This window comes from Prionailurus viverrinus, chromosome C1 (genome assembly GCF_022837055.1).
Source record: "Prionailurus viverrinus isolate Anna chromosome C1, UM_Priviv_1.0, whole genome shotgun sequence".
Taxonomy (NCBI): Eukaryota; Metazoa; Chordata; class Mammalia; order Carnivora; family Felidae; genus Prionailurus; species Prionailurus viverrinus.
The window spans coordinates 150831752-150843133 of NC_062568.1; the positions used below are offsets into that span (position 1 = coordinate 150831752).

An 11382-nucleotide genomic window follows, 5' to 3' on the forward strand; every position below is an offset into this window, starting at 1 on the left:
ATCATAAACTCTGGGGGTGGGGATTAGCAATCTCTGGTGAAATAAGCTTTTCAGGGGTCCTGGCAGCGTTCAAGTTGAACAGCACTTGTGGTCAGCATATCTGTTAGAAGCAACAGCCTTATCGGGCTTTGGAGTCTGATTTCCAACCCCACTATCTGGCTTTGAGGAATCACATATCCTCCCTAAGCTTTAGTCCCCTCTTCCACATAGTGCTTGGCCCCATGCTCAGTAAATACCCCTGACACCCACAGTGTGAGGCCCCAGAGCTAGTGCTGAAGACCCATGGGAGAACCCACACCAGCCCTGTCTCCAGCTCTTACACTCTACTGAAAGAACTTAACAGTGTGGCCCACGGGTTGGCACACTTTATCTGTAAAGAGACAGACAGCAAATGTTTAAGGCTTTGCAGGCCTTACAGTCCAAACATCAACTTCTCAACCCTGCCATTGTAGCACGAAAACAGACACAGACACTGGGAAAGAAGCAAGCATGGCTGTTCCAGTAAAACTATTTATAGACACTGATATTTGAATTTCATACATTCCCACACATCATGAAATCTTATTCTTCTTTTGATTTTTTTCAACCGCTCAAAAATGCAAAACCCATCCTTAATCACAGGCTCTTTAGAGCTATGCATAAACAGGTGACAGGGGATTTGGCCCAAGGGCTCTCCTTTGAGGATCCTGGTCTAACACTCTTGCATTAGCAAAGTTGTTAAGCAATATATACCAGAGTCCCCTTGTCAGTCCAACAAAAGTAAATAATGCCCATTCTGAAATCTTGTTGTGAGCTGATAAACTGCTTCAAAATATCTGGCAGGCTGTCTGCCAGAGAGAAGGCCCTCAGCATACGGCACCTACTGTCCATCTCATGATCCAGAAAGACTAGGTGGAGCAGGGCAGGTATAAAATGCAGAAGTCTACACTAAACAGAGCTACAGGTTTACAAACTGATTTGCTCTAAGCACCACTGGACACACAGCTTTAGCATATTGCTAAAGAAGTGAAAAATAAGCCAAAGGAACTCCAATCACCTTACTCTATTGACTTAAAAGAAGACATGTGGTTTATTCTGGATGTTCAAATTGCTGCCATATGTGCACTGCCCTCCTAGAGCAATGGAATGGCTCAAATAAAAGTGTATAAAGTCTGTCTCTGACCTCAAAGACTACAGGAGTTCACTGCCACATGGAGACCAAAGCTGCATTCCCTGGGAGAATTCACAGCTGTTCAACACCTAGGGGGCCAATCGGGCTCAGCATATGGAAAAACGTAGGAGTCCATTTTAGTTGAAATTCCAAGGGCTCAATAAAGGCTCTAATGTGTCCTTGGGTCCAACACTCATTACTTGCTCTTCATTTGCTTTCCTCTGTTGCCATCAGTCTGACCAACAGGAGTGTCCTCCCCTTCTGATTCTCATCCAGTAGGCAATCCTTTCCCCTACCTGCTTACACACTGCTCTCATTGCCTCCATGGTTAGTGGTGTCTTCCAACGGTGAGGATGAACACCTGAATAAACATGCTGTCCGATACCGTAGCCACTACCCACATTTGGCTTTTAAGACTTGAAACAGGGCTGGTGTGCCTGAGAGGCCACATTTTTTATTTCATATTATTTTATTTAATTTACACTTAAAAACTAACACTAGATTCAACTCTTGGAAAACTTCTGACCACCTTTGGAGCAACCTGAACACGTGAATCCACACTTTTGACTGTAAATGTTATAAAACCTAAATCTCTAATGAAAATTTAGCATCCTGACTGAGAGATGCTGCAACAGTAAAATGTACACTGATTTTTGAAGACTTAGTGAAAAAAACATAAATATCTCAATAATTTTTATACTGATTACATGTTGAAATGAAAATGTTCTGTATATATTGGGGTAAATAAAACATACTATTAAAGTAAATTCTGCCTGTTTCTTTTTGCTTTTGTTTTTTACATGTGGCTCTTAAGAAATGTCAAGTGTATAAGTGAGCTGCGTTATATTTCTACTGGACAGCACTGCGTTAAATAAATGTATGACCGTCATTACTCATACTTATCACAAAGCTGGACTCAGACACAGAGTCGGTACAGCTCTGACCTCTGCACCCAAAACCTTTTACCACCCACACCCTAGAGACTAGCCCCTCTTTCTTGGTTACCATTTTCCCTGATTGATAAGGCAAAACCTTCACAGGGAGATTTCACCACTCTTTCTTTAGAGTCCAGTCTATTGGTGGGGCCAGGGATGCCAAACAGGGGTCCTGAGAGTGGCAGCCGTGCGGTCTGCAACTGTGTATCCCCCTTGTCCCAAGGAGGGGGCCATCCCAGAACAGCTATTTGCTCATTCTAGTCCTTGAAACCTAAGACGAGCTCCATGTGCACACTCTAATCCCACATCGTGACTCATCTCCAATGCAGGACACACACATTTTACTTCTAATTCCCTTGTGATCATGATGTTCTCAGGGCAAGATGCAAATATGATTTTCATAACAAACCAAAGAAGTTTTTATTTTTGTGTCTGGTAAAGGCACAGCTAATAAATGTACTAGGACTGTACAAGATAGCCTTTGAAATTACAAGTGTCTTCCAAGAAGGATTTTATGTGCAAGACTTTTCAAATCTGGGTAAATATTAAGATATGATGGTATGAATGTGGGTATATATATATTTTTTTAATTGTTTATTTATTTTTGTTAGACAGAGAGAGACAGACAGACAGACACAGTGTGAGCAGGGGTGGAGGAGGGGCAGAGAGAGACAGAGACAACTCCAAGTGGGGTCAAGGCTCCACGCTGTCAGCACAGAGCCCGGCACGGAGCTCAAACTCACAAACTGTGAGATCATGACCTGAGTGGAAGTCAGATGCTTAACCAATTGAGGCACCCTGGGTATATATTTTTATTTACATATTTACATTACTAAGTATATGCAAAGAAATACATTTCTTCTTTATCCAAATAATAGAACGACTCCAGTACAAGAACCCCTCTTTCCTGGCTCCCAAGCCATTTCTTTGGGAAATAACTTCCCCCACCCTCCCAAGTACCAGATGTTGTGAGCCCCCACCCATCCACATCACACAGGAAATGAGAGAGGCCTGGAGATGATGGGGTATGGGGCACAGGGCCTCTGTGAGAATGTTACCTAGCCCAAGGCTCCTGTTTATTGAAGTCTCTGGATACCCTGGGCCAAGGTCTCTGATGAGGCCACTTTAAATCAGTTTAAAATCAGAACCAGAGCCTACACTCAGTCCTCGCGCTGAGGGAAAAGAGAAAACAATAGTGAAAGCACAGATAATCCCTTCACCTCATTTGAGCCATTTCCTATAACCACCTGCCTGCTGACAAACCTTGACACAGCTATTAACGAGGAGAAGAATTAAACAATTTGGGGTGTAGCTCCTCTCCCTCTCCTGGCTCTGGTGGAGGTGCTAATTGGCAGTAAAAGGCATAAAAGGTGTACATCAGAACGGCCAGGGTTGACAGGATCTGGATAATCCATAAACTGAATAATGAGCCTTTTAATAACCAGGAGCTAACAGCAACTTTCTGTAATGGGATCCTGGTAGCACTTGTAAATCTACTCTCTCCAATTAGAAAAATGCCTTCCTCTACTTTTCCCAGAAGCCAGGAAACAGAAAAGAACTCATCCAACTCCCAGCCCTCAGGCACAAGTGTGTGTTAAATTTTCACAAACAGATAGAGGTTTTCCTCCTGGGGAGGAGATTTCATAATTTTCCCCAGCCATCTACGGGAAAGCTTAATAGGCTCCCTCTGCTTTCCCCAGACCTAAACCCTTCTTCCTCCCACCAGTCCCCAAGACAGGTTCCTCAACTCAAGCTGTTATCTAACTATTAATAATGCTAATAATAGTTTTGCCGTATGTGTGCAGTGGGTTCTGCTTAGAAGAGTGCCTTTGCAAGCATTAACTCTTTTGGACACCAACACGGCCCCAGAGGGGGTCCACTTGGGGAGCCTGAGTTTATACGATTTATGGGACTCTTTTAGAAAGTGGATATAAAATTACAAATACAAACATCCAGGGCCTCTTCCCAGAGCCTTGCAGGGGCCCTGAAGCTTGGCCTAAGGGCAAATCCAACTCTGTACTATCCCTCTCCTTCCTTCCCACCCCCAAAGGGACATGTGGGTTTCTCAGGCTAGGGGTAGAGGTCATGTGACTTGCCCAGGATCAAAGGGCTATTCAGTCTTGGAGGCAGACTTAGAACTTTCTTACCTCCTCAGTCTCTGCGGCCCCTCTATTTCCCCTAGTTCCTCAGTCACAAAGGAAACTCTGAAGAAGGAACAAGTAAAAACAACACAGCTAAAAGTGATCCTCACCAGGCGGGTGTTAGGAAGCTGTCTAGACTGAGTACTGCCTGGGTAGAAGATAGTGAAGTAAACACAAAGTCCCCACAAATATTCACTTCAATGGGCACTGAAGGTAAAAAGACATTTACTAACTAACCATACGGAGCCAGGTGAATTCCATCCTCACTACTTACTAACCACACCTGGGTTAGTAACCTGGGACAAGTTACTTAGTGTCTCTGAACTTCGGTATCTTCATTATAATACAAGTTTGCATGAGATGACTTCTATAAAGCACTCAGCACAGGACACTCTAGGTGTTCAATAAATAGCAACTATTATTGTTCCTATTGTTATCAGTTCATCCAAAGAGCACTGCTTTTACACAAGAGACCGGTTCCCCAAAGGAACGTTGCAAAAGCACGTGGAAGTTGCAAAAACATTCTGTTCCGTTACCACAAGACTGAAAATTCGGCAGGACGGCTGCTCCCGAGACTTTAGCATCTCTTGCACAGCAGAAAGAAACATCAGGGAAGATTTATTAGACGAAGTGCCTTGTCCATCCCACTTGCTGGGGTTTTCTTAGAGTTTCAGATTTGTAATCTGCGGACCTGTGAAGTCTCTGCGGCTTTCCAGGCTCAGTGAAGCCACACCGTTTTCTAACACTCTGAGACCTCAGTTTGAGTACCTCAAATTGGGATTGTGGGTGTTGGTGTTTCGTTTTGTTTTTGCTTTTGCTTTTTTGTTTGTTTCTGTTAACCTAGAGAACCAAAATGATCAGAAGAACAAAAGATAAGCCACTACTATACTTCTTCCTTTCTTCCTCCCAGTCCAGTGCTCCCTTTCCCCTTCCCTTCAGATTTCAAATTGGCTCCAGGGTTTCTAGGAGACACAGTAACAGATGTATGAGAAACAAACTGAGAAGGCGCAAAGTAACTGATAAGCCCTACCTGCTTGCTTGTTGTATGTTAGAGTGAAAAATCCATGCTATATCCATGAAGAATTCAGATGTTTACAGAGGTGGATAGATCAGGCCCATGTCTATAAACATCTTAAAAAAACAAAAAGATAATGCATTAATACATTCAACAAGCATTTAGGGAACACTTTACTGAAAGTCAGGCTAGCACTTATGGATACCAAGCTGAATAAGGCAAGGCTTCTGCTGCCCCCAAGACTCATTTGAGTGGCCACCAATATCTCCATCCATATACTCCCACACTACCAGCAGTAGTCATTCACAGCGCTCAGTAAACACTAGCTGAGTGACCTACTGAAGGCCCCTGCCCTCTAGGAGTCCACAGTCAAACAGAGGAGTCGGGCATGTCAACAGTTAATCGACAGTTCAGGGTAATACCTGCTGCTACAGAGATAAGAACTCATACCATGGAAGCAGAGAACAAGCCTGGTGAAGCACAGGAAGGCTTAACCGCAGATGTGACACTGAACTAAGAGTGGAAAGATAAGCAGAACTTTTGCCAGTGGAGGAGAAACAAATGACAATATAAATTTAAAAGTTTTACTTCACTAGTAATTAAAAAAAAATACAAATGAGATATCGTTCTTGTCTATTTTATTTCAAAGACGTTTAAAAAAAACACTCCTTGGCAAAAGACTGGTCCTTGATTTAATTGTTCACAACAGCACAGCTACCCAGGAGAGCTGCCTAACCAGGAGTGCGGCAAGAAAGGAACCGAAAACTTGGACTTGTTTTTGGTTCTGTTTATTTATTTTGAGAGAGAGCACGTGTGCTTGTGTGTGTTTGTGAGTAAGCAGGGGAGGGGCAGAGAGAGGGAGAGAGAGGATCCCAAGCAGGACCTGACAGTGTGCAGAGCCCAAGGCAGGGCTCAATCGCATGAACCGTGAGATCATGACCTGAGCCGAAATCAAGAGTCACTCAAGGAACACTCAACTGACTGAGCCCAGACTCATTTTTACTTAACTATTACTAGCCTATCCTCTCTAATGTGCAATATTCTCACTTAACCCCTAGCATAACCCATTGAGGAATGCACGATTGTCCCCATTCTAGAAACTGGAGCAATGAAATCAAGAAACTTGCTTGTGGTTATACAGTTAGTAAGTAAAACCCACATATTTCTGGCTTCAAAGCCCATACAATGTGGAATGAATATGTATTTCACAATTAAATGATTATTGAGGCCATTATCATCATTCTGTTACAAGAGCCAGCTTCGTGCTTGGGCAGAAAGGGCCTTCACCATACACAGCACATCAAGGGGATGGTTCTGTATGCTGCAAAAGCCCATCCCAGCTGCCGTGTCATGGGCTTATCTTCTTAGCTAGTCAGAGGTCCCCACTTTTAGGGTCACTGCTATGTAGGTAATAACCTCTCTTTCAGTTTTCTCATATATAAAAATGGATAATAAAATCTACTTCAAAAATCTGTTGAGAAAATTAGTTTTCACCCACAGAGTAAAGTTAACACTGCCTCAAAAGTTATCTTACAAAAACACAAGCTCCATAATAGTAAATATGATTCAGTCTTCAAAATCTAGCTCCAAAATAGTAAATGGAAAACCTGCCTTTAAAAATATATATATATATGTTTTATTATTTTATTTTTGAATGAGAGAGAGCATGAGTGTGAGAGGGGCAGAGAGAGAGAGAGGGAGAGGATCTGAAGCAGGCTCCAGGCTCCAAGCTGTCAGCACAGAGCCCGACGCGGGGCTCAAATCCACATACTGTGAGATCATGACCAGAGCCGAAGTCAGACCCTTAACAGACTGAGCCACCCAGGTGCCCTGGAAAGCCTGTCTTGACTAGCCAATAGGAGGGTTCACTGCTCTCTACTTCTGTGCCCTATTATGCCTTCCACAGATCTATGTTACTCTTCACACTGTAACATAAATGTGCATTTTCTTTCCTATCCCCTTTACTATACTGTAAGCCACTTAGGAACCAAGTCAATGGTCCATACATCTTGTGATGTCAACACCAAGTCCAAGGCTGGCACGTGGCAGAAAATGTTTTGTTTAAAAAAGAAGAAGAAAAAGTCCATCATTTTACCTTCATAAAACCCAGACAGATAATCACAATTATTTACATTCTAAAATGAGCAAGTTGCAGAGACTACCTAAAATCACGTACAGAAGGCCAAGTTTGCACTGAATTCAGGTCTCCAGACTCCACTCCACCATGTATGGCCTTTCAAAGACAACAAGGGGAAAAGGCCTACCATAGGCCATGGACACCATGACTGCACACAGGTACTTTGTCTAATACGGTAAGGGCTGTGAATGGTATTAGGGCATCTTAGAAAGTGGTCACCTGGGAAAGTACAGAGAACAGCATTAAAGTATAAAAAAGGTTGGCAGATTTGCATCTAACTCCATGCTTACTTTGTCCTTAACCCTGTTGCCTCAGGAACATCTCTTAAACTGAGGACTCAGCTTCCTCATCTGTAAGATGGGGTTTTAAACAATGTTACTCACCTTGCAGGGTCTGATGTAAGAATGAGAGTTATATTATATGAAGTAGGCAGAGAATATAGTAAGCATTCTTTACACACTCATTACATGTCAGAAAAAAAGTGGCACGTATTAATGCCTATGCCACAAAGTAGTTTTCATACCCTATCTTACTTTATCCCCACAGCAACTCTGTGGAGTAGCTACTATAATTTTGATCTTACATTGAGGAAACTGACACAAAGACATTTAAGTAAGTTGTCCAAGGTCACACCAGTGGCAACTGGCCGAACCTGCATTCCGACCAAGGCTTTTCTGAGTCCAAACCTCTTTGTAGTTTACGTGTCTACCTCTCAGATGAATTTCGGTGGAGGAAAGATAATGAGGACTCAGATATGCCCCAAATGTCTGAGGTTAATGGGAGGTGCTTGAAAAGAAAGTTTGGATCAGATTCATGTGTAGCTTGGGATATGCATTAAAAACGTTTGGAACATGTGCGACATGAGGTGGGGAGAAACCAAAAGAAGATGGCCAACGATAAATGTCATGCTCCTCAATTGCCCTTTCAGCTAATAATATAATACATAGTAAAGACAACTCATATTCTTATTTCAGTACTTGTGCTCCAAGTTAAAAATACCATATTGTAATAGGGATGTATTTATTACGTATTTCCTCTTGATCTTGCTACCGTTTGTTATGTCCCAGAAAATGTTCCAAAACCAAACAGAGGAAGTTCAGAAAAGTCACAGGAAATATCCAACCTCTTTTACGCTAAGGGGGAAAAAAAAAAAAAAAAAAAAAAAAAACCTCTACTAGGTTAATCTCTTATTTGTATCATTACCACACATGTTTTAAGACGACTCAGGTAACTAGCTTAATGGTAGATGGCTTCAAATCATCCTGAAGAGAAACAAAAGCTGTTTCACAGTAAACAACAACTAAAATCCTTTTCTGGTGTTTTCCTCTATCACATACAGCTCCCCAAACCTTGGAACAAACAGGCCTTTGCTTTCTCCAGTCAAGGCCCAGGAAACCATGCTGTGAATGTTTTTGATTCAGGCAGTCAGGAGTCAGGTTAGGCAGGAGGAGAAACAGTTGTGAGAAAATGAAAACAGAAAACAAACAAAACACCTCTCTCCATGGAATGGAAAGTTCTCAAGTCAGGCACTGACACCAAGTCCTCCCACCTGACACCACAAAGCGGTAAACCCAGAAAGATGCTTGGTCCAGGCTAAGAACCCAGACTTGGAGAAAGAAAACTCAACAAAGAAGAGGTGGCTCGGCCAGCTCTGATATGAAGTGAAATCATTGGGTCTGTTCAAATTTATGAGCTGAAGGAGGGTCAGAGATTCTCTAATAAAAACATCTTTCTATGAACTTTTCCAAAGTAGAGTTAATGGCACCACAGAACTAGCAGGTCTCCTGGAAAACTCATTCCAAAGGGACTACCTGTAAACTCACAAGTTTTTGTCTTCACAAGATCAAATGCTCAATAGAACCCCCCCCCCCCCCGCTCACTCTCGCCCCCATTCAAAGTGCTATATAACCTTTAGCACCAGTAACCCAAGTCCAGACTCTTCTCCATTCTCCTAGGCTCCTGAAAGGCCTCAAGCAACAGAACCGCGGGACCCGCGGGAGCACCCCTCCCCTCCCTGCCATCCCCATTATTCGGCACACAGCCCTGCTTTCCCCTGGAGCCAACAGTCTGCAGCTCCTTCAATGCAGGCGCGAGCAGGCAGGAATGGTGGGAAGAGAAGCTGTGCCAGCTGCACGTTTCAGAATCTCCCTCCATATGCATTTGCCAAAGGAACAAAAAGAAAATCAATGCCAGGAAAAGACAACTGAGATGAGGATGCGGTGGGACCGCGGCTGACTCCTTGCCTCTTAGCAGCAAGGGTCTGGCCAACCACGCGTCCGAGCCACAGATCCGAGTCGTTACCTTCAGGATGCAGGCCATGGCGCTCCGCCGGCCCTTCTGCCACCGAGCAGCAGGCGCGCCTGGGTCAGGGGCAGTCCCGGCGACAGGCTGGAGGCTGGTACCACAGCAGGACCGCTCCAGCCCACATTCCCGCAGATCCAAATAAGGGGACCGCGGTGCGAGCTGCGCGGGCACAGGCCCCGCCCCCCGCGCCGGGGCCCCGCCCCCGGCCTCGTCCACTGGCTGGCGGCCCTCGAGGCTCCGCCCCCGGATTACGTGCCGTCCCGGTCTCCCGCGGCTGCTCCTGGATGCTTGCTACTTTTTCTTTTCTCTCTCTTCCTCTCTCTCACTCTCTGTCCCTCTTTTTTTTTTTTTTTTTTCCAGTAAATGTTCTGTGGTTCAATGTATACAAAATCTGCTCAGCAGCAGGCAGGGATCTGGGTCCGGCTGGGGAGAGAAAGCGGCCTTTTCTTCCCCATTCGGTCTCCTTCAACAGATCAGAGAACTCCTTGCAGACATTTCACACTTTTTAAAAAGTTAAGTGGGTTTGGAATCACCCTTCTACAGGTATTGGGCATATCAAAGGATTCTTCAAAAGTAGCAAATGAAATTCTCCCTGGGCTGTTTAAGGGTAGAGCCTTTACTCTGCTTAAAAATGCTGTGATGGGCTCGTCCAGAATTAATAATTTGCCACTAACAGGGGAGCACAAATACCTATCAACAAAAGATGCCAGGAAACGTACACTGTGTATGTTTTGTGTGTATGTACACGTACACACAGGTATGAATTGCCTTCTTGCTTTAAGTTTGTGTGTTCATGAAAAATGTGTATATAAATACATAGTAAGTAGAATATATGCATATATATGAAAATTTAATATTTTCTCATATATATACATTGATTGTATATGTATATAAATTGTGTTTGTGGGGCGCCTGGGTGGCTCAGTCAATTAAGCTTTGGACTTCCGCTCAGGTCATGATCTCAGAGTTCATGAGTTCAAGCCTGCCTCCGGCTCTGTGCTGATAGTTCAGAGCCTGGAGCCTGCTTCAGATTATGTGTCTCCCTCTCTCTGCTGCTCCCCTGTTCATGCTCTGTCTCTCTCAAAAATAAATAAACATTTTAAAAAGTTTTTTAAATTGTGTTTGTGCCCACAAGCATAGGACTTTGCTCTTCCCTGCTACAAGTTTAGAATTTGAATGAACTTTGTTGTAACTTCAGTAACAAAGTTAAATCTAAACTTTCCTGTTAGGCTTAGAAATCCAGAAAGGTCATTCTTCATTTAACCTTAAGACCCTGATGACAAAAACAAAAGGTGCAGCTTTAAGAAGCAGGCAGCCTGGTAGAAGATATGTTTTGAATCCTTTCCACCCCTCCTTAGCAGCCCCCTTCAAATGAAAATCAACAAGGAAAGCCCAATCCCCAAGTAAGGAACTGGCTAAGAGAAACAGTTATTTCTATGAGGAAAGTGGCAACAACACTTAGAAGAAGGGAGAGAGAGAGAGCATTCTGTATATATACACAGATTTCCACCACTTGGTCTGTCAGAGAAATCTTAAAACCAGGCCCAAAATATTTACCCAAAAGAAGTTTCACTTGCTAGAAGCCCTGTCTGGTTTGCCTACATGGTACATGGAGTCAGGAAAAGCACTGTGGGCTGCTGGTGGCTGTGACGTCATGAGACTGGCTCACAAACCACAAGGCAGAAACCAGGCTTTCAAAG

At 43.6% G+C, this 11382-nt stretch overlaps 1 protein-coding gene across 2 annotated transcripts in view; it reads right to left on the reverse strand.

Annotated features, from left to right (window-relative positions):
- Positions 1 to 9805, reverse strand: part of ST6GALNAC3 (ST6 N-acetylgalactosaminide alpha-2,6-sialyltransferase 3) — a 539841-nt gene extending 530036 nt beyond the window's left edge. For both annotated transcript variants that reach the window (XM_047873698.1, XM_047873700.1), the window contains exon 1: positions 9680 to 9805. In XM_047873698.1, coding sequence (XP_047729654.1) covers positions 9680 to 9697 — 18 coding nt within the window. In that variant the 5' untranslated portion in view covers positions 9698 to 9805. The remainder of the gene's footprint in view (positions 1 to 9679) is intronic.
- Positions 9806 to 11382: the final 1577 nt, after the last annotated feature.